Genomic DNA, 23,958 nt, shown 5'->3' with positions numbered 1-23,958 from the left:
AGCATAAGCTGTCATCAGTGTTTTTGATCTTGGCCATTCTTACAGGTGTAAGATGGAATCTCAGTTGTTTTGATTTGCATTTCTCTGATGAATGAGAATGTTTAACAGTTCCTTAAGTGTCTTTTAGCCATTTTAGATTCCTCTGTTGAAAATTCTCTGCTTAGGTCTGTACTCCATTTTTTTATTGGATTATATGATCTTTTGGTGTTCAATTTCTTTAGTTCTTTGTATATTTTGGAGATCAGACCTCTGTCTGATGTCGTGTTAGTCAAGATCTCTTCCCATTTGTGGGCTGTTGTTTTGTCTTGTTGTCTGTGTCCTTTGCTTTACAGAAGTTTTTCAGTTTTGGGAGGTCCCATTTATTAATTATTTCTCTCAGTGTCTGTGCTGCTGGGGTTCTATTTAGGAAGTGGTTCCCTGTGCCAATGCATTCAAGTGTACTTCCCACTTTCTTTTCTATAAGGTTCAGTGTGGCTGGATTTATGCTGAGGTCTTTTATCCATTTGGACTTGAATTTTGTGCATGGTGATAGATATGGGTCTATTTTCATTTTTCTACATGTTGATATCCAGTTATGCCAGTACTATTTGTTAAATGTGCTTTCTTTTTGCCATTTGATATTTTTTTTTCCTTCTTTCGCAAAGATCAGGTGTTCGAAGTTTTTGGGTTTGATATCTGGGTCTTCTATTCCGTTCCATTTGTCCTCCTGTCTGCTCTTTTGCCAGTACCAGGCTGTTACTGTAGCTCTGTAGTAGAGTTTGAAGTCAAGGATTGTGATGACTTGAAAAGTCCTTTTATTGTCCTTTTATTGCATAGTTTTGTTTTGGCTATCCTAGGTTTTTTGCTTTTCCAAAGGAGGTTGAGTACCATTCTTTCAAGGTCTTTGAAGACTTTTGCTGGGATTTTGATGGGCAGTTTATCCTTTTTAAATATACTTCTTCCATCAAGGTTATTTTGTGTTTTTCTTTTAATTTTTCTCTCTTCTTTCCTCTTTTTTTTTCCTTTCTCCTTCTAATACTCTTTTTAGTAAGTGGAATACCATGATGTTGCTCTAGCCTAGTCCCTGAAGAGTTGGTCCCAGGGCCTGCTGTTAAAACCACTGTAGAATCAAGACTGGGAGCTGTTGTAATTGGTAGTCTGGGCAAGGTATTGGGCACGTGGGAATCCCTTCTGATGTACTGATGGGAATCATTTTTATTTGTCTCCCTCTAAACAGGGACTCATCTAAAGCCAGAGAAGTCCAAACTGGCTCTTTGTCTAAGAGTTCTATACATGCAAACCCTTTGCATATATTCAGTGGCCCTTTGGCAAGGTCACTGAATTTGTCACAGACTGTAGAAACACGGTTGACTAACCCACAGTCATGAAAGTGAGCTTCCAGCTCTTCTGCTGTTGCACCATAGTCCACATTGCCAACATAGATGGAACTGGCATCAGCCTGCATCTTCTCTTCAAGAGACATGATCACTGAGCCAGCATTACCTGGGGTTGTTCTCTTATTCCTCTGGTTCTCTACCTCCTTTTGTAGCTAGCTCCTTTAACTTCTCATCCTCTTCCTCTATCTCCCTGACTCCCTGAAGCTTTGATCACTTCTAGCTCTGGGTCCTCAATGATGATTTTTCTGGGGTTCACCTCAACCAGTCCTGGCTCTTCCTCCTCCTCCTGGCTGCCAGGGACTCCCCAGGGGGGCCCAGAACTTGTAGTGTGGGGGTTGGGAGGGTGGAGGTGGCACAGGACTGGGGCTCTTTGTGCAGACTGTTCCATAGTCCTCTGCACCCCTGGGTCTCCCTCCCAGCTTACCCTAAAGCCCTAGGCCCACTGCTGAGGCACGAATCTCCAACCACCTGCTTCCCCTATTGCTCCTTAAATCATTTTTCTAGGTTGTTTGGGATTGGGAATCAGTGGAGCAGCATTGATCTGAAACCAGAAGAAAGCACAAGGGGATGGGGAGCCATCACAAAAGATCTTCCATGTTTGGAAGAAGAACATCTATATCATAAGGCTTCTGTCTTTGGAAGACAGATCTGCAACTGGATGTCAGGAACAACAGTTTAAGGGGCATTTCAAGATAACTTTGTGAAAGTTGTGCGGTTTGTGTTTATTTCATTTCTGTACACACATAATCAAAGGTAGCTGGGTAACATTGGTCAAGATCACACTTTTCCTTGCTTAAGTTTTCTTTGGTCTTTGATTAAAAGTTGACTATATATTTCTGCCTCTGCTTTTGCCTTTTTATTTCCTTCCCCTTAATTCTTACACAAATATTGTGCACATTTTTGATTTATGGATCATCGGGGAAAGTATAGAAGTCATATTACATAAATGGGTATCCTACTTTTCCATAATCTAGCTGTAATCGAAATATATTATTGATTATCTTGAAAATGATGGAGCTTCCTCAATTTTATTTAGGAAAGTTCTAATATTATTAGGTCATTATTGTTTTTTGGAAAGTTTCTCTTCAAAGACTGCTTTTTTCTTCTTAGATGCCTGCCTCTTTCCATTTCCTGGCATATCTGTGTCTTTTAGTTGTTGCCCTCTTCATATTTGAATCTTTGCTACTTAAGTGTTGGTATGATCAATACATAATCCCTTGAGCGTTCTGAGTGTTTCCACTGTGAGTATTGGTTTGCTATCAGCTGTCCAGTTATAAATTGTTGGGCAAAGCAATTTGTATTCATTTAATGGTGGAAATTTACCATACACAAAAATCATAATTTTTATGGATCATCTTCTTAGGATCATTCTTTTCTTCTTTTTTATGTTTTGTTTTTCTTGTTTTTATTAATCTGAGAAAGACTTGACTTATTGGATAAAAGGTTTTATGTGTCTGGGCAGGTGGCTCAGCACAAATTCTTTTTGTGGATGACCTGAGTTCAGACACCTACATGCAAGTTGGGAGGTTAATAAATCTCCACTATTCCCAATCCAGCGGATCTGACAACCTTTCTCTCTCTCTCTCTCTCTCTTCTCTCTCTCTCTCTCTCTCTCTCTCTCTCTCTCTCTCTCTCTCTCTCTCTCTCACTCACACACACACACACACACACACACGTATGATATTCTCTATCATGCACAAGCATACACAAAAAATAGCAGTAACTTTGTTTTCAGAAGTGCTTGCGACTTTTAAAGCAGTCGAAGTAAAGCAAGTTGCTTTACATGTACATGGACTCTTTAAAAATCTGTTCTCTTGAAATTTCATTTAAAAAGTTTTCGTTTCCTCACTGTGATGCAGATTTGTATTCAATCACCAACTGTAGGAAACAACATGGTAAGTGATCCTAACAGACATCATTTTCTTCATCATAAGAGAATGAAATGCTTTCCGTAATCAAAACTATTTTCTGTAAAGTAAAAGCATCAGAATACTTCAAGTGAATATTGTAAATTTTGGTGAAACAGCCCTTCTCACCCAACCCATTTTCTGTTATTGGTAAAGGAGAGAACAGGAGTGTACAGGATGCGTGATGGCCAGTGATTTCTTAGGAATTAATTTTGAATAGAACCTTCTTGTTCTTCTTTAAGAAACAATTGTGTGTGTGTGTGTGTGTGTGTGTGTGTGTAGATTTGTGTTTGTGTCTTGTTTTGTCAATGGTGTCATCTATATTACTGATTTTGTGAACCATAATTTAATTATATCATTCATTGTTTTTGAAAATGATGGACCTTCCCCAGTTTGTACTCAGAATATGTCTTATACTCTTTGGTGATAAACAGTTTTACATTTCTCTTCTTGATGTCGGATGCTTGCTTCTAATTATTTAGTTTTATTTTTTCATTTATATTTTAATAATAAAGCTTGCCTGAAGATCATAAAGTAAAACATGCCATGGCCAGGCATATACTGACACACATCTTTAATCTCAGTAGTCACACAAGTTTGTTGTAGTGTCAAGTGCTGGTGTCTCACATCTTTAATCCTATCACTAAGAAGTTGCAGATAGGAAGTGGTATGCCTGGGCAGAGAGAAGAATATAAGGTGGTATAAGAGAGGAGCTGAGGATTGAGTATTTTGTAGAAACAGCATTCAGTCTGAGGAAGTATAGAGACAGGATACCCCATTTGGTCTGTCTAGCAGAATTCATCTCAAGGTTCCCTTGGAGGGGATACTGAGGCTGAGGAAAAGTTAGATTAAGAGAAATGAAGACAGAATCATAGGTTAGACCTAGAGGATGAAAGGTCAATAGGAAGCAGCCTGAGTTTATTTCTCATCCAGCATATATACTAAATACAGTCAAAAGGCAGATCCAAAAGCAATACAGTGAGCTCCCCACCTCCCTGCACTGTGCTGGGAGGCAGCTCAAACCTGTGCATTATGTGATTCAGCTAAGCAGCTTCTAATCACTAACAAGGAGTGCCTCTGGCTGGCCTACACTAGCCCAAATCTTAATAGAAAAAAATGGGCTCTTTCAGCTGAAAAAAAAATGCTTTTTCTGTTGGCTGACACAGATGTTATTCACAGCCCTCAAGATTACTGGAAGAAGCACAGCAGGCATGCTTGAATTCAAAGGGATTCTTTAAGTCTCAAATGACTCCAGATGGAAACTGAGTCACATGTGGGCTCCCACATTGGACTGGGAATTTTATGGAGCTAAGAACTAGTGGCTGGATGCTGTGCTTCTCTGATCTTTCAGCTTTCAGCCCTACTATCGGTCTACAGGGTTTATGAATAAGACCAATTTGCACTACATCTAAAAACTAATTTTCAAAAAAGGCTTCTTAATTCCTGTTCATGATTTTGGGTCTAAATCCCTATCAAGTAACTTAAAATTAAGTTTTTGAATTCTGTATGTAAATAACAAACTATGGTCCTTTAACCTCTTTGAGCTGTACTACAAAAAGCACTTAAAAGGTTTTCTACAGTAAACCATGATCATTCTTAACAGTGACCATTAAAATCCTAAAAAGAGGCTTAGGGCCCCACACGATTGATTCCTCCTAGAGTATGGTAATCCACTAAACTGACTACGCCCCCCCACCCCCACCCCAAAAGGTCTGCTTTGGACTATAAACTATTCAGGACAATTCCAACTTTACTATCCAAGATGGTCCTCATGCAGTACACTAGCCAGAACTTGAGATAATTTCACCACATATCCATTACACAAAGACTGGACAAGAGATAATAGGTAATTCTCGCATGAATTGAAATTATCCTAGGTTTATTTCAGGGACCCTTATAGATGCCATCACCCAGAGACAACAAAAAAATAATTTTAAACGCGTGGATCGCATATTCCCAAGAGTTGGGGTAAGCAGTTTGGTCATTCATTAGGTCATGATTTATGTCATCATCGAGGTGGAGGTGGTAACAAGGTACTATGGGTAATCGTAAAAAGTATAAACAAAGGAGATTATATTCAGTTATTTTGTTCTGAAAAGAAAAAGGAAAGATATAGAAATTATAGGATAAATGATAGATTACTAATTTGACATTAAGTAAACAACAACTATTTGTATTAAAATTTTACATTAGTATGGATTTTTATATATTAATACATATTTGAAATTATTTTGTTATGCTATATATGTTTCTAATCTTGTTTAACATATTTTTGTATGTTCATGGAAATTCAATGTTATTTTTGATAAAACATACTATACATACATTTCTACTCTTATGTAAGATTTTGTGCCCAATAAGTCACTTAACAGTGTAAAATAAATCTCTAGTTTTTAAAGATTACTACTGTAAACTATTTAAATTAATAAATATACAGGTTAATAGTTACATATTATCATACTTATATACTCATGTTAGGTATTTTCTCAATGTGAAACAAAAATACACGTCTTTTCCATTTTTTTTTCATGATAGGGTTCTTTTGTCTTGCTCTGGTTGTCTTGGAAAACACCTTGTAGATGAACCTGCTTCTGCCACACAAGTGCTGGGATTAAAGACATGCACCATTACTCCCTGGCCAAAAATATATTTTAAATAGGCATTTTAAGTAAGTCATCAAACATTTCCTATTCAAAATATGGCATTTAAGATGTTGTGATAATATAGGGCTTTTATGACAATATATGTCTGTTTCTAACAACACCAATCTACTTCAGAGAAATGATGGATCTCATAGAAATGACTATATGGAGTTAACTTTCTTGGTGGCAAGACTTAGGCACTGGCAAGAAACTGTCTTGGACTTACATACTGACAGTATACTGTCTAAGTTAGATAGGCAGGACACAAAAGAAAGTGACAGCTGAGCGTTGCCATAGCAAAGCAGGGCAAGCTTTTAAAATCCCTGCTTCACAGAAACTCGGTCAGATCTTCTAGGTGTATAGACCACAGTTAAAACTCCCAACAGTGCAGTGGAATCTTGGGTGAAATCTTTTGTGACTATCCAGGCAATCAGTTGTTTCTGTCATTTCTTAGTTTTTTTAATTGTTTTTATTGAAGTATATATTTTTCTCTGCTCTCCTGCATTCTTCCCCTCTTCTACCTTGTTCCATGATCCCCATTTTCCCACTTAGTTCAGGAGATTTTGTCTTTTTCTACTTTCCATGTAGATTAGATCCTTTTATGTCTCTCTTAGATTCCTCTTTGTTATCTAGGTTCTCTGGGGTTGTGTATTGTAGGCTTGTTTTCTTTGCTTTAGGTCTAAAAGCCACTTATGAGTGAGAACATAGTATATTGTATATTTGTCTTTCTGGGTCTTGGCTACCTCACTTAATATGATGCTTTCTGGATCCATCAATTTGCCTGTAATTTTAAGATGTCATTATTTTTTCTGCTATGTGGTACTCCATTGTGTAAATGTACCACATTTTCCTCATCCATTATTTGGTCAAGGAGCACTTAGGTTGTTACCAGGTTCTGGTTAATACAAATAGTGCTGATATGAATATAGCTGGACACATGTTCTTGGGGCAGGATTGAACGTCCTTTGGGTATATACCCAAAAGTGGTATTGCTTGGTCTTGAGGTAGGTTTTGTCCTAATTTTCTGAGAAATCACTATACTGATTTCTAAAATGAATGTACCAGTTTGCAGTGGAGAAGTTTTCCCTTCACCCCATATCCTCTCCAGCATAAACTGTCCTCAGTGTTTTTAATCTTGGCCATTCTTAGAGGTGTAAGGTGGAATCTCAGAGTTACATTTCTCTAATGGCTAAGGATGTCGAACATTTTCTATGTGTCTTTCACTCATTTTATAGTCATCTGTTGAGTTCTCTGCTTGGGTCTGTACAAATTATTTTCTATTGGATCATTTTTTCTTCTGATGACCGTTCCTTGAGCTCTTTATATATTTTGGATATCAGTCCTCTGTTCAGTGTGGGGTTGGGGAATATCTTTTCCCACTCTGTAGGCTGCTATTTTATTGAACATTTCCTCTGCTTTACAGAAACTTCTCAGTTTCAGGAGGTCCCATCTATTAATTATTGCTATTAGTGTTTGTATCGCTGGGGTTATATTTAGAAAGTGGTCTCCTGTACCAATGTGTTCAAGTGTACTTTCCACTTTCACTTCTATGAAGTTCAATGTGTTTGGTTTTATGTTGAGGTCTTTGATATATTTGGACTTGAGATTTCTGCATGGTGATAGATAAACTCTATACTTTCTGTTCACTCAGGTAATATTACATCCTTCTAAGGTCTCTAATGGAGTTAAATACTAGATAATTGTAGTTCTCCCTGTTGTGAAATTGAAAAAAACAACTCATAAATTAGTATGAAATATATAAGGTTAAGAGACATAAAAAGTTTATTTTAGTTCGATAATACAAGTTTGGATAAAAAGTAATTTAGGTACAACCCTTTGGACTTACCTAAATAGGATAGAAAATAAAGTATTTTCTCTAAATTTACCAAATACAAATGGATTGGTCATTGTTTCCTATATATATTTTTACAAAACTCTTGTATATTTTGTATATGGCTTTACTCTGTTAGTTAAATTCTTCACTTTTTATTTATTAAGAAAGGGGAAATTATGACATTTTGATCATGTTCTCATAATAGAGCTTGCTTGGAGTCAGGACAGAGCTAACCACAACCTGACTGAACATTGCCATAGAGATTTGAAGTACTTTGGCCAGATAGGAGTCAGGATTATTAATGCAGGCATGAGAGAAGTTACGGGCATTTTCTTGAACGGAGATATTGAAGTGGTAGTAGTCACCAATGGCTGATCAATTGGTTTTCTGATCTTTCAAGTTCTTACCCTACCATCTGACTCCTGAGTTTTTATTTTATTTTATTTTAGTTTTTCTGAGACAGGGTTTCTCTCTGGATTTTGAGCCTGTCCTGGAACTCACTTTTGCAAACCAGGCTGACATCGAACTCACAAGATCCGCCTGCCTCTGCCTCCTGAGTGCTGGGATTAAATTTGTGCACCAACACTGCCTGGTCTGAGTTTTTATTGATAAATGTCAATTAGATTAATGCTTAAGTAGGGAAAGAGCTAATTAATTAAGTCCTTTGAACATCAAGCCCCACCAGTCATCGGTTGTACAAACCTTTAATTTCAAAATTGGGAGACAGAGGCAGGTGGATTTCTGTGAGTTCAAGGCCAGCCTGGTCTACAAGAGCTTGTTTCAAGAAAGGCTTCAAAGCTAAAGAGAAACCCTGTCTCAAGAAACACAAAAACAAAAAGCAAAACAAACAAAAAATGTAGCCCCATGTACCTGAGAGAGAACCACAGGATTTGACATTTGCTCTGCTGAATTTTCATCTTTCCTTGACTCAGTCTTCCCTCATTTGTCCTCATTCTTTCATTTGTCTTTTGTTTCTTTTTTTTTTATTACCCTGACTGGAGTGCTTCCTTCCACCATTCATCTCAGTCCCACCTTTCCCCCAAATCTCTCTTCTTTGTTTACCTTTAGAAAGAGCAGGTCTTTCATACATATCAACAAAACATGGTGTCTTGTTGTAATTTGGGATCTGCTGTTGTGATGAAACACCATGACCACAAAGCAAGATTGGGTGAACAGGATTTATTTGGCTCACACTTCCATATTGCTGTTCACTATTAAAGCATACCAGGGAAGGAACTCGAGGAGGGCAGGGTCCTTGAGTCAAGCATTGATGCAAATATGATGGGAGAGTTCTTCTTACTTCCTTACTTCACAGGACCTACTCATTCTCTGTTCTTGTAGAAGCCAGGACCAGCCCAGGGATGGCACAAGTCTCAATGGGCTGTGCCCTCTGCCATTGATCAGTCATTGAGAGAATGCCTCATTTCTGAATCCCATGGAGGGATTTTTTTCCCTGAGGCTCCCAAATCTCTGATGTCTCTAGGACATTATCAAGTAGACATGGAAAACCAGCCCCCATACATGGTACAACATGTTAGACTAAGACTATGCAGAATCCATATAATGCCTGGATATAGAAACCCAGTATGAGGAAAGGGGTCTCAGGAGCTGTCAAATGAATTACAGTACACCCCACATATATACCCCCAGTCCTAGGAGTCCCACAAAACACCAAAGTATGAACTGATAACATATATGCAAAGCATTTAGCACAGGCCCTTAGAGGATCATGATAGTCTCTGTGAGCACCAATAACTCCTACTTAGTTGGTTCTGTGAGTTGTGTTATTTTAGGGTCCTCAACCAAGGTGGGAGGTGGTTGCTATGGTACTTCCTCCCCATTGCCAGCAGGGTCTCCTTAGCTCCTGTTATTGTTTGACTGCCTGTGTCTGCTCCTGCTGCTTTGGCTTCCTGGAATAAGCCGGTCTGATAACAATTGGATGATGAACCATTCTATGAGTATAGCAGAATATCATTAGAAATCATTTCCTGGACTTTTTTTCTTTCTTGTTTGGTTCTATCATAGACCTGCAGTGTAATGGGCTTCAAGTTCTTGGTCATCCAGTTAGGATGGACATGGTCTCCCTTGAATGGAATGGGCCTGAAGTTTCACAAGTTATTTGTTGTTTACTCCTACAACTTCTGGGGAACAAATAACTCAACATATCTTGCAAGCAGGACTAGTTGTAGAGTGAAGGTACTGTTGCTGGGTTGGTGTCCCTGTCCCAGTGTTGAAAACTTTGCCTGGTGAGAGAAGACTCCACAGGTTTCTTAGCCCCCATTCCTAAAAGTCCTTGCTAGGGCCATTTTCATACAATCGAAGGAGTATCTATTGTACTAGGTACCATACCAAGTCCCAAATGTGCCCCAATTCCTGTAGTCTTTCGTCATTCTCCCTCCATCCAAGCACCCTGATCCTGCTTTCTCCTGTTCCCATCCCCACCTACCTCCATTCAATCCAGAAGACCTGTTCTAGTTCCCCTTTTGAAAGAGATCGATGTAGATAGAGCTTTTGTTGTTACTTAACTTAACTCTGTGTGTGTGTATTGTAGCATGATTATCCTTTACTTTACAACTAATATTAATGTATAAGGAAGTTCACACCATTGTCATTTGTGTCTAGGTTACCTCACGCAGAATGATTTTTTTTCTATTTCCTTTTATTCAGCTGCAAATTTTATAATGTCCCTGTCTAAATAACCGATTAATAATTTATTGTGTAAATGAACCACATATTTCTATTTTTTGGTTGAGAGACATTGACATCTAGGTTGTTTCCAGTTTCTGGCTATTAGGAATAAAGCTGCTACAGCACAGTTGCACAGGTGTTCTCATGGTAGGAAGACTGCAAACTTCAATTGTCCTACATTCTTTAGGTCTCTTTTCCCTTTAAAAAAAGGAAGCAAAAATTGTATTTGTCAAATGGAAATAAAAAAATGTTTTGGAAATGAGGTTTTGTTTTATGTCCACTGGAAACAAGAGACTAAATTTGTTCCAGGTCAAAATGGATCAGGTTTGACCAGAGAATATCCCTTGATTCTTGACAGGTAATATATATCAACAAAGTTACTAGCTGGTCCTTCCTGGTCTTGGACATTTTCTCAACTTTTCTCAGTGACCCATAAAGATGCCTTGACCCACAGACAGCAGAAATTATTATAGAAAAAAAGGCGTCCACATTCCCAAGAGTTATGGTATGGAATGCTTTTGGTTATTTGGTGGATCGTGGATGTTTCTTTTAAGTTAGGGGAATATAGGATAAAAATACAACTATTAATCTCATATATTTTGCATTGGCATGGATTTTGATAAATCAATGCAAATTTAAAGTTACTTTTGTACACCATATGCTTCTACTCTTCTTTGGGGTATTGTCCTTAATGTAGCTGATTTACAAATACAATAGTTAAGAAATGAGGTTACTAGTTAATCTCTAATAATCAAACTTGTAAACACATTAGCTTTCTTTTCTTGCTTACCCTGCTATATTTTAGACAGATGATTTGAAAACACTTCAAAGACTTACAAAATATAACATAAATGTGTTTAATAGTCTAAGGTTTTCCATGACACTGAGATGTACCTGTTCTGGTAGCATCATTTTATTTCTAAAAGAATGATGGTCATCAAAGGAATGCCCTTAGAGTTCTTTTCATTGTGGCCAGGTTAACTATTTGGGTAAGAAATAAACTGTTTTTTCTTGACTGCTTGATAGGATGTTGTTTAAACAGGATATGCAGGAGTGACAGGAAAATGACTGCTGAATTTCATCAAAACAAGGTGGGAAGGTTATCAGATTTCCTACATCACTGGAGTGTCAGCAAGATATTTTCCCAGACAGAGTGACAGAGCGGAAAGTGGCTGAAGACCTTTGCCAATACAAGTAGAACTTTCCTTCAAATTTCCTGCTTCACTGAAAAGTCTGTCAGATATTCTAGGCCTTCAGTTTAAAGATGAATGGTCCTGTGTTTCAGAGTAACTTTGGGTGACTGTCCAGGCAGCCAGATTGCTCTAATATTAGATAATGTTACATCCTACTGGGGTCTTTGGAGCTAAAGAAAAAATAATTAGTGTTACAGTTTTTCTTATGATGGAAAGTAAGTTACTTATAAAATTTTTGAATACTAAGATAGGATATATAATGGAGTATTTTCTCTACATTTGATAAATACAAATGTACTGAATGTTATAAATATCATTCTTCCTGATACCTGTTTTATTGTATGTAGTTTAATGATGTTAAAGCTAAACTTTTAATTTTTTTAATATTTATTTATTTATTATGTATACAATATTCTGTCTGTGTGTATGCCCACAGGCCAGAAGAGGGTACCAGACCCCATTACAGATGGTTGTGAGCCACCATGTGGTTGCCAGGAATTGAACTCAGGACCTTTGGAAGAGCAGGCAATGCTCTTAACCTCTGAGCCATCTCTCCAGCCCCCAAATCTTTTAATTTTTTTAATAGTCAAAATTTTAATAAAATTTTCCATCAGAAACTGGAAATGTGACAATATTCAGTCACTGGACACAAGTCACACATAGGAACTTAAGACAGATTCATTCTTACATCAAGGTATTTAATCCCTGTAAATGGCTATATCTCTGTATATTTACCAAATGTTGCATAGAGTTTAAAAATGTTGTGGCTTAGTCAGAAATGCATGAAGTACACGAACACATGTAGGCTGCAATGTCTAAATAAATTACAGCAGACAAGATGTACCTATAGAAAATAGAGAAACTACATTCTGCACTCGTTCAGTAAAAGAAAACCTTCAGCAGCTGCAAATCAGGAGCCACCAATTAATTCTGCGTTTAATTCCATGAAGACTAAAGCCAGCATTCTCTAGGATTTTATCATGAAAGCATGATGGAATTTGTCAAAGACGTTTTCTACATCTATTGAAATGGTTGTGAGATATTTGTATTTAAGTCTAGGGTTTATTACATTTATTTATTGATTTGCTTGTGTTGAACCGTCCCTGTATTTTAGGCATAAGGTCAACTTGCTCATAGTGGGAAATCTTTGATGTATCCATTTGTCCTTTTTGGTACTATTTTTTTTGAATATTTTGAATTTACATTCATCAGGGACATTTGCTTGCAGTTTTCTTGTTGTTGAGTAACTGGTTTGGGTATTATGGTGATACTGGCTTCATAGAAGGAGGAGGGCTAGTGTTACATGAGGAGGGGGCCTCTTGTTTGTCCCAGCTGCCAGGCTAGCTTACACTCAAAATAATCACACTGAAACTGTATTCATTAAGACTGTGCTTGGCCATTAGCTCTAACTTCAGTTTGATTTGTGTTTCCCTGATGGCTAAGGATGTTGAATATTTCCTTGAGTGTCTTTTGGTCATTTGAGATTATTCTATAGAAAATTCTCCCTTTAGTTCTGTGCTCCATTGTTTAATTGAAATCATTTGAATTTTTGATGTGTAATTTCTTGAGTTCTTTATATATTCTGGAGATCAGTCCTCTATCTTATATGGGTTTGGGAATCTATTTTCCCATTTAATAGGCTGACTTATTATGTTATTGACTGTGTCCTTTGCTTTACAGAAGCTTCTCAGTTTCAGAAAGTCCCATTAATTTATTGTTCCTCTAAGACTGTGTGTTGCAGGTGTTATGTTTAGGAAGTGGTCTCCTGTTCTATACTTGGAAGGCTGCTTCCCACTTTCTCTTCTCTCAGTTCCAGTTTGGTCACATTTACATTAAGGTCTTTATCCCCTTTGTACTTGATTATTGCGCATGGGAATGATATGGATCTATTTTCATTCCTTTACATGTTGATATCCAGTTATGCCATAACCATTTGTTGCAGATGATTTCTTTTTTCCATTGTATAATTCTAGCTTCATATTCAAAAGGTGTTCATAAGTGTGTGGATTATTATCTGGGTGGGTCTTTGATTCAGTTCCATTGGTCAACCTGTCTATTTTTTTTTTTTTGCCCATTTTCCCTTTCTCAAACCTCCAAAATGAACTTTTTATTTAATTAAAACATGTTCCCAGCAGTCACAATCATCTCAATGTACCACTTTGATATTGTCCTGAGCAGTTTGTAGTTCAAATCCGATGTTTAGATGGTGAAGCATTAACCTAGTGCGGTTAAAACCTTTGTGAGACTCACGCTTCTTTTGGAGACTTCAAAGATCACTGTAAGGCATGCTCATACTTCATTTTAGAAAACTTAAGCATTTTAAATCTCATATGCACAAGATCGATAAGAAGTTAAAGGATGAGTATTTGTTACGTAAATTCAGAGTTCACAACTTAATGCCTAGATTCCTGATAGAGACTCAAACCCAAAATTAAATACAAGAAGCTAGATGAAACCTTTTCCCAGAATTAGTTACTTCTCTATATGATCACTAATATTATGGTAAAAGAAATATTTGTTGTTAATTTCTCCCAAGAAATTACTGCAAGCTTTTTGCCAATATTCACTTCTTGTCCATAATGATTCAATTTCAACATTAGTAAAACATGCTACAATTTAACCTTGGCCAATTCTTGCTAATTGATGAAGTTTCAATTTTCATTTTAAAATCAACTCACATTTTTTTCCACATAAGTTTATAGTATTTTTAGTCTGTTTCTATAGCAAAGATATTGATTTTAAGATATCTTTCTTCTGCACTAAAATTCCTATGGGGGAATGCATAGAAGATAAAATGTTCAGAGTGAAGGCCATGAAGTGGTGGCTCATTCCTTAAATCCCAGCTCTTGGGTGGCAGAGGCAGGTGGATTTCGAGGCCAGCCTGGACTACAAGATCTAGTTCTAGTACATGTTCCAAAGATACAGAGAAATCCTGTATCAAAGAAATGTCTTCAATGTAACCAAGCTTCAGATCCAAACAATCCATATGTGCCTCCTATAATTTTATTTCCACTAAACCAATTTCTACCAAAACAGTTTTTTTTTTTCTCTGCTTTTGACGATAATTCTCTTTGGCTATTTAATCCTTGTCACCTTTTATGGTTTGGTCAAAATTATTCTTTTCAATATTTTACTCCAATAGTGGGATATAGATGGTCAATGTCTTGCAACAATTCTGAAAATCATTAAGAGTTCACAAATGATCTCTCCTAATTTCTTACTTTTGGGCTCAAATTTTTATACAAGTATTTTATATGCTGAATAATTAATACAATCACCTTTTTTTTATATTTTCAGAAGTAATTTGTACTCCCCAATGAGACAAAGTTTGCTTCACTTCAAACATTTTCTCTAAAGTATGTACACTTGAATCTGATAATAAAATTCTTTATAATGCTGAAAACATATCTAACTTGAGTATAATTTCAATTGTAATAATTAACAAACTACTAACATGCAATATTTTATATCCTAATTATTTGATAATAACTTTCAAGGACTAGATATTTTCATTACATATTTAAGTGAGTTGTATTAGACTATCTTGAGTAGGAATATATTATCATAGATAGTATTTTTTAACAAAAATAATGTCAAAGTAGTATCACAAGGAAGCATTCATATCTAATTCAATGTAAATTATAAAAGTAGTTACTATTAAAATTATTTTTAATGATCTGCCCTTTCATCTTATCATACATATATATGCCCCTTTATTCTTTTTAGAGCAGATTCAATAATGTACACTTTTATCCTGTCATTATATTGGGTGCCTTTTGTAGGTGGATGTAGACTCATGAATATATAGAGCTGGCTTTGGAGTTGAACACTTGCTCTGTCCCTCTATAAATCCATATATCTTGATTAAGTAAAAGTTGAGTTTCTGTCTCATGTCAGGAGCCATGACATGGGACAGAAAGTAAAAAGAATTTAGAAAAATTTTCCTTTTCTTCATATCTATTTTTGTCTCTATTGTACATGACACTGGATATATTTGTCTGTATATGGCTATATAAGTAATGTTTAAGTTTTCCACACTGAACAATGAATTTTCCTGCAGTTATTTTTGAAGTTTCTGGGAAGAAGATGGGGCCCCACAACAACAACTCAACCTGGTTGATATTATATTATGATGATGATAGCACAAGACCTGTTTTGCATACCTGCTGCTCAAGATGGTTCAACTTGGTTAGCTGAAATGGTGTCCGTTTTTTTTTTTTTTTTTTTTTTTTTTACATTATTCTGGACAGACCTTTTAATAGGAAGCTCAGAAAATCCTTACCAAATAATGAGACTATTTGCAATTATACCAGACGATAATCTTGAAACTTTACCACCATTTTCTTCCATAGGATGCCATAGCGAGAACATTGCCTCCATGACAGCTGGAAGTAATTATAAAAGACTACCTCCCCTTCCCAGCAAAGTTTGTCCTCAGGGTTAAGGACATCATTTAGGGGTTGATTATAATTGGTATAGTGTTGCGGGTTGGAGGGGAAATTTTATAGGCTCAGGGATCTCTTTGAAAGAAAATGGCAAAATTGGATGGGATAATAGATTAGTGTGAGCTAACACACAATAATCATAATAGTGAGTAATAGATTCCTGTATATTGATATGTTAAATTATATTGAGTGTTGTATGCATTCATGCCTCTCCTTTTGCTTAAAACATTTTTATATATTTATATTGATTATATTGCTATGCACATTTCTACCACTGATCAAGATACTAATACATTGTTTACATTTTGAGGTCATTGTCCTCATTTGTTGCAGAGTTGTTTATTGTATAATATTCCAATATGAAGTCTTAGTCTTTAAATTATATAGGTATTAAGAATTATAGATCAATAGTCATCTATGTTTGTCAGGTTCTTTAGATAAGTAGAGATTATATTCTGCATAAGTAGGTAATCTTCACCCACTTCAAAGAGCTGTAGAATATAGCATTTAAATAACTTTGGCTTCTGTTGAAGTGAGTCCCAATTGCTCCTGGTATCATCAATTTATTCCCCAGAGAATGTTGAGCATCTGAAGATACTCGACTTGGAGCTTGTTTTCCTCTTAGCAAAACTGTCCTTTGTGCAAAATATGTTCATGCCTCAACCACCGACAAGATACATGGTATCCAAAAATGGATAAGCAGATCTGTTAAATCTTGCCAAGACAGGGTAAGATTGTTTTGACAAATTCCCTACCCTGGAAAATGGCCTTTCATTTATTCTAGGTCTTATTGAAAGTTGGTTGCTTCAACATTGCAAATGAGACTTTGCATGATTGCCCAGGTAGCCAGTTGTCTCTGTAATTTTTTGCACATTTTGAAAATTTCTTGATTGCACTTCCTGCTTACTCAAGTAATATTTCCCTTCTTGGTGGAAGACTAGATAGTTGTTACTTTCCTCTCATCACTTGTCAAAACTATTTATTATACAAGACTTAAACTAGTTAGGATAGGATAGTTCATGAATATATTGTTCTTATTGTATATAATTTTGTGGTGGGCTTAGAACTCTCTTATTTATACAAAAGGGGGCATGGCATCTATTGTTGACCATGAATCAATAGTGACTGGGTTCACAATGTACTTGACTGAATAAACAACCTCCCAGAAAATATGTATTTGAACAAGTTTCTGACCTTAGTGGTTTTCTTTCAATTTTCTCTGGCCCTTTCATAGGAGAAGCCTTTCTAGATGAAATCCCTCATTGTATGCTATGAGTCTCGATACCCTCAAGTAATTTCCTGACATTTATATCTACTGTGTTGTGTTTGACATTAATCAGCCAACTTCCTATTAATACTGAAATGTTTTTACCATCATTATAGGATCCATCTCTAAATCATGTAAGATATAGTAGAAACAGATGTTATTTAGTGCTAAGGAGTTTGGTAACCTGCTGTTTTAATTGTTTCATTTGCTTATCTGAATAACTGTGTGGCTCTAAATTCCTGAAAGTAAAGGGAGGGATCATTCCTGGCTCTATTTTTTTTTATGTTAATGGATGATGGCCCTCGTTTTTTTCATGTTAAGTATATGCTGCTGTGCTGAGCTTCATGCTTATCTTGAATTTTAAAATTTGACAGAGAATATCACTCTGATTCCCAAGATGCCATGTATTTATAACATGTACTTCTATTGTTTTCATCTGTCCACTTGAAACTGTTTTATACAGGCAGTTCTTTTTCTACACAATATTATTGGTATTGCAGTTTATATTCGGGTACTTCAGGTGTCTCGAAGATGAATACAGAACTGGAGTGAAAACAACTCTTTGTAGGAACTTCAATAAAAACCTTTCAGTTTTTCTATCCCATTGTTTGTTACATTGAGGCTTGCAATGGAGACAGGGTCTTAATGTGTACTGCCACCTCTCCTGGACCTGATTGCATAGACTTGACTGGCATTCAACTCAGAGACAAATGTTCCCACCTCTTTTCTGAATATTGTGGTTAAAGGCACAACACATCAATAAACCTAGTTTGTACATCGTACATCTTTTTTTTCTTTCTGTAGTCACTAACTTTTCATACAATTTTCTCATGCATACGATGTTCAACTCAGACAAATGTTCCCACCTCTTTTCTGAATATTGTGGTTAAAGGCACAACACATCAATAAACCTAGTTTGTACATCGTACATCTTTTTTTTCTTTCTGTATTCACTAACTTTTCATACAATTTTCTCATGCATACGATGTACTGTTGATCTTTAGTTTTCTCTCTCTGTTAATAGATAATGTTGTTAAGGTGAAATCCCATTAAAAGTGTAGAGAAATGACAGAATTGACTCTCCTTTTCTATTTTCTTCTAAAGTGACTGTCTATGTCATGGAATAAGAATGGGTAACAGCAGAATCATACAATACTTTCAAAGAAGTATGCATTTCCAATGATGTCACTGTCATGCTTACGTTGTACACATGTATGGTATATTTTTGAAGGCAGTGACCTATGATGATGTGCATATCAACTTCACTAAGGAAGAGTGGGATTTGCTGAATCCTTCCCAGAAGAATCTCTACAAAGATGTGATGCTGGAGACCTACAGGAACCTAACTACTATAGGTAAAAATGAAATTCCTTCATGTTTCAAAATATGGAGACAACTTTTCCTTGGTTTATGATGTTCTGTAATTTGATTTAGAAAGAAGTACAATGAGGTGAATACCAGTCATAATTCCTAGGTGCACTTAAGATAATAAGCTAATTGTTGTACAGTGTTAAATAATATACAAATTCGGGTACTGTGTTTTAGGATACATTTGGGAAGATCGTAACACTGAAGAGCATTGTCAATGTTCTAGAAGACATGCAAGGTAATTTTCTTGTGCAAATTCATAACAATGTGCCTCTGATGAGTTTGTAATGTGTCCTGGAACTGTTAAACAAAAGCAATAGTGTAAATAAGCACTGCTTTAAATGCGTTGATGGTTATTAAATTCTCACAAATCCATATACCTCAGTCATTCATTTATGAAAAAGTCAAGGAAGCAATGCCTAAACAGATAATCACCATTTGAGTCATAGCACCATGAGAGCTGTTATAGATCTACCAGCCCATTTGTTTCCTGCTACTCATTACAGGAAATGTATACATTTCAGTGATGATGAATATAGCTGCAAAACTTTCTATTATATCAGTAGCCCAGAGTAAGTCTTGTATTACTTATATACTTTTTGTGACTATGCTAAGTTTAGTGAAAGCAGCTGTTAGAGTCAAAGGTCAAGTAACAGATGTTGTGGAGAAACCTTAATATCTATACCACAAGACTGTGAGGAACAGAGAGTCAAACTGTGAAGAGTCAATGTCATATCTTTTACTCATTATTCTTCCTTTCGTGTGTGTGTGTGTGTGTGTGATTTGTCACTCTTGACATAAGTGTATGAGCATAGGGATATGGAAAGATTTGGCATACCTCTCTTTAAGAACAATTAAGAAGATAAAATGTAGTTCTTATATAGAGTATACTTGCTGAATTTGATCCAAGAATACAAAGTTAATTCATTTTCTACCATCATTGTTAATACATAAACAGAGTCACATTACAAAAAAACCATAAGTTCTAGGTCTGTACAAATACTTCCAGGTATCTTAGTTTTTTTAGCAAATGTATAATGATTCACAATATAGAAAAATTTATGAATGCATTAAAGTTGGTAAAGCACTCAGAGTATGCAGTTCTCTTCAAAAATGTAAAAAATATCCTAGAAAAAATATAGGTATAGATGAATAGGTAAACCATGACACAAAGGAATTTAACATCACAAGTATTTTTCCAGATGCAAAATAACCCCTGAGAGAACAAAACATGATTTTTAAAAAAGATATAAAACCTTAATTTTCAATTCCTTTTTATAATTGAAACAAATTATGAAATTAATTTATACAGATATGATGTTCAACAGTGCATTGTATGTGGTAAAGCTTTTACATGTGTCAATTATCCTTGCAGGATTGAAAGAAATCAAACTGGAGAGAAGTTTTCAGTTTATTCTCATTGTGCTAAAGCCTTGTCTTATGACACTCACTATCTAAGGAATGATAAAACACACACCAGAGAAAAATGCTTTGAAATTAAGCAATGTGGTAAAACCTTTGCTTATCACAGTCATCTTCAAATGCATAAAAGGACACACACTGGAGAGAAACCCCATGAATATCTTCAAGATGGTCAAGACTTTGTTCTTTGTGAAACTCATCAAAGTCATAAAAGATCACGTATTGGAGAGAAATCATATGGATATATTCTGTGTGGTAAGACATTTGCTGATGATAGTCATTGTCAAAAGAATAAAAGGACACATACTAGAGAGAATCCCTGTGAATATAATCAGTGTGGTAAGGCCTTTGCTAGACACAGTGTTCTTCAAACACACAAAAGAACACATACTGGAGAGAAGCCCTATAAATGTAATCAGTGTGGTAAAGCCTTTGCTCAACACAGTGTTCTTCGAATCCATGAAAGAACACATACTGGAGAAAAACCCTATGAATGTAATCAGTGTGGTAAGGCCTTTGCACAGTATGGTCATCTTCGAGTGCATGAAAGAACACATACTGGAGAGAAACCCTATGAATGTAATCAGTGTGGTAAGGCCTTTGCACAGAACTGTACTCTTAAATGCCATAAAAGAACACATACTGGAGAAAAACCCTATGTATGTATTCAGTGTGGTAAAGCCTTTGCATATCACCATACCTTAAAACTGCATAAAAGAACACATACTGGAGAGAAACCCTATGAATATAATCAGTGTGGTAAGGCCTTTGCTAGACACAGTGTTCTTCAAACACAAAAAAGAACTCCTACTGGAGAGAAACCCTATGAATGTAATCAGTGTGGTAAGGCCTTTGCACAGTATGGTCATCTTCGAGCGCATGAAAGAACACATACTGGAGAGAAACCCTATCAATGTAATCAGTGTGATAAGGCCTTTGCACAGTATGGTGGTCTTCAAGCTCATCAAAGAACACATACTGGAGAAAGACCCTATGAATGTAATCAGTGTAGTAAGGCCTTTGCTAGGCACAGTGTTCTTCAAACACATAAAAGAACACATACTGGAGAGAAGCCCTATAAATGTAATCAGTGTGGTAAAGCCTTTGCTGATTCCAGTGTTCTTCGAATCCATGAAAGAACACATACTGGAGAAAAACCCTATGAATGTAATCAGTGTGGTAAGGCCTTTGTTGGAAACAGTGCTCTTCAAATACATAAAAGAACACATACTGGGGAGAAACCCTATGAATGTAATCAGTGTGGTAAGGCCTTTGCACAGAAATGTACTCTTAAATGCCATAAAAGAACACACACTGGAGAAAAACCCCATGTATGTATTCTGTGTGGTAAAGCCTTTGCAACTAAGGGTAATCTTGAATTACATAAAAGAACACACACTGGAGAGAAGCCCTATGAATGTAATCAGTGTGGTAAGGCCTTTGCAGTGCACAGTAATCTTCAAATCCATAAAAGAAGACACGCTGGAAAGAAACCCCATAAATGTAATCAGTGTGGTAAAGCCTTTGCTATTCACAGTGCTCTTCAAAACCATGAAAGAACACATACTGGAGAGAAACCCTATGAATGTAAACAGTGTGGTAAGGCCTTTGCACAGTATGGTGGTCTTCGATATCATCAAAGAACACATACTGGAGAGAAACCCTATGAATGTAATCAGTGTGGTAAGGCCTTTGCATATCACCATACCTTAAAACTGCATAAAAGAACACATACTGGAGAAAAACCCTATGAATGTAATCAGTGTGGTAAGGCCTTTGCATATCACCATACCTTAAAACTGCATAAAAGAACTCATACTGGAGAGAAACCCCATGAATGTAATCAGTGTGGTAAGGCCTTTGCACAGTATGGTGGTCTTCAATCTCATCAAAGAACACACACTGGAGAGAAACCCTATGAATGTAATCAGTGTGGTAAAGCTTTTGCACGTCATGGTGTCCTTGAAATGCATAAAAAAACACATACTGGAGGAGAAACCCTATGAATGTAATCACTGTTAAGGCCTTTGCTAGACACAGTGTTCTTCAAACACATAAAAGAACACATACTGGAGTGAAGCCCTATATATGTAGTCAGTGTGGTAAGGCTTTTACACGTCATTTTTTTCTTCAATTGCATAAGAGAACACATAATGGAGAGAAACCCTATGAATACAATTAATTTGTAAGGCCTTTGCTCAAAACTAGTCGTAAAAATCATGAACACATACTGGAGAGAAGCCCTATAAATGTAATCAGTGTGGTAAGGCCTTTGCACAGTAAGGTGCTCTTCAGTATCATCAAAGAACACACACTGGAGAGAAACCCTATGAATGTAATCATTGTGGTAAAGCCTTTGCTCATCACAGTGTTCTTCAAATGCATAAAAGAATACATACTTGAGAGAAACTCTATGAATGTAATCGGTGTGGTAAGTCCTTTGCATATCAAAATAATCTTCACATTCATAAAAGAATGCATTCTAAAAACAACCCTTTGAATAAAATCAGTGTGGTAAGGCCTGTACTCTTCAAGGGCATAAAAGAACACATACTGAAGAGATATCTGCGAATGGAAAATGTGGTAAATCATTTTCACAATCATTTCCAAATACATAAACTAGGACATCCTGTAGAGAAACTCTCAATTTAATGTGTCTATTCTTCAAAAAATGAGAAAAATCATACTGTAGAGAAACTATATAAATGAATAGTATTTTGTGCTTCATATAGTAGTAAGATTCTTTGTGTGTAATCAATCTGATAAAGCTTGTGCATATTACCATAATCTTTTTTGACCTGAGGAAGAAACTGGGGGCTTATTGTCAATTATGTTTAATATGCCTTGTGTGTATTCAAAGAAGTATTTTCATTTATCTTTTATAGATGTAATAAATAGTATAATCAGCAATCAGTTGTGTATCTGACACTATAACTTGATGTTCTTTTTAAAAATTTTTTATCAATCTTTATTGAGCTCTACGTTTTTCTCTACTCCCCTCCCTGCATCTCCCCTCCCCTTCAACCCTCTCCCAAGGTCCCCATGCTCCCAATTTACTCAAGAGATCTTGTCTTTTTCTTTTCCAGTGTATGTATGTCTCCTTAGTGTCCTCACTGTTCCCTAAGTTCTCTGCGATTGTGATTTGTAGGCTGGTTTTGTTTGCTTTATGATTAAAACCCACTTATGACTGAGTACCTGTGATAATTGTCTTTCTGTGTCTGGGTTACCTCACTCAAAATGATGTTTTCTAGCTCCATCCATTTTCCTGCAAAATTTGAGATGCAATCGAGGTTAGGATTCTAGTCTTGCAATAAGTGTCCTTTCCCACTGAGTCATCTCATTGTTGCTCAAATTCAATTAGAAGAAATATTACAACAGTAAAGCCCTTTTTTGTATTGAGATTGTAAATGCATTTCCATTCAAGAATCAAAAATATAGGACAATTTGAATAGTCAATCCTCTTTGCATGTGAAAATAGTCTTAGAAACACAGATTTTTAAAATTTTTTCACTCCGAGGAAAAAAATGTATTTGTAAAACTTTCTTAGAATCAAAATTATATGCCAGTGAATTGCATAATTTACTAAAGTTCATTCCTGCTGATTATGATAACCTGGCTTTTATATCTTGTTTACCCTAATACTCTTACAAATTTTGTCATATTTGTTCACATCAGCATTACTTATACACAGTCCTACATCAGCTCATTCACAAATAATTTTTAAACCCAAAAAAGTGTCTTTGAGGTTATTTGCAGCCAAATGACTATTTAGGTTTAAGCACTAAAACTCACAAAGTGTAAGTAGGTCATAGACAA

The 23,958-nt window shown here is 36.1% G+C and overlaps 1 protein-coding gene and 1 pseudogene across 1 annotated transcript; one reads left to right on the top strand and one right to left on the bottom strand.

Annotated features, from left to right (window-relative positions):
* Nucleotides 1-1,023: 1,023 nt before the first annotated feature.
* Nucleotides 1,024-1,764, bottom strand: LOC119809328 (annotated as a pseudogene).
* Nucleotides 1,765-18,562: 16,798 nt separating this feature from the next.
* On the top strand, nt 18,563-22,545 carry LOC119809326 (zinc finger protein 431-like). Its single transcript, XM_042054707.1, has 5 exons — nt 18,563-18,707; nt 18,898-18,958; nt 20,420-21,001; nt 21,170-22,098; nt 22,427-22,545. Exons 1-5 carry the CDS (start codon nt 18,563-18,565, stop codon nt 22,543-22,545), a joined length of 1,836 nt encoding a protein of 611 aa, XP_041910641.1.
* Nucleotides 22,546-23,958: the final 1,413 nt, after the last annotated feature.

The sequence above is a fragment of the Arvicola amphibius genome, chromosome 3, assembly GCF_903992535.2.
Source record: "Arvicola amphibius chromosome 3, mArvAmp1.2, whole genome shotgun sequence".
NCBI classification, from domain to species: Eukaryota; Metazoa; Chordata; class Mammalia; order Rodentia; family Cricetidae; genus Arvicola; species Arvicola amphibius.
This window is presented reverse-complemented; position numbering and strand designations above follow the sequence as displayed.

What these genes read in the sequence shown, in the direction of transcription:
- LOC119809326 (XM_042054707.1), top strand. Translation starts at nt 18,563, where the DNA reads ATGTATGGTATATTTTTGAAGGCAGTGACCTATGATGATGTGCATATC. An exon ending in CAGGAACCTAACTACTATAG is followed by an intron (nt 18,708 to 18,897) that starts GTAAAAATGAAA and finishes ACTGTGTTTTAG; the next exon opens with GATACATTTGGGAAGATCGT. An exon ending in TGTTCTAGAAGACATGCAAG is followed by an intron (nt 18,959 to 20,419) that starts GTAATTTTCTTG and finishes TGCTGATGATAG; the next exon opens with TCATTGTCAAAAGAATAAAA.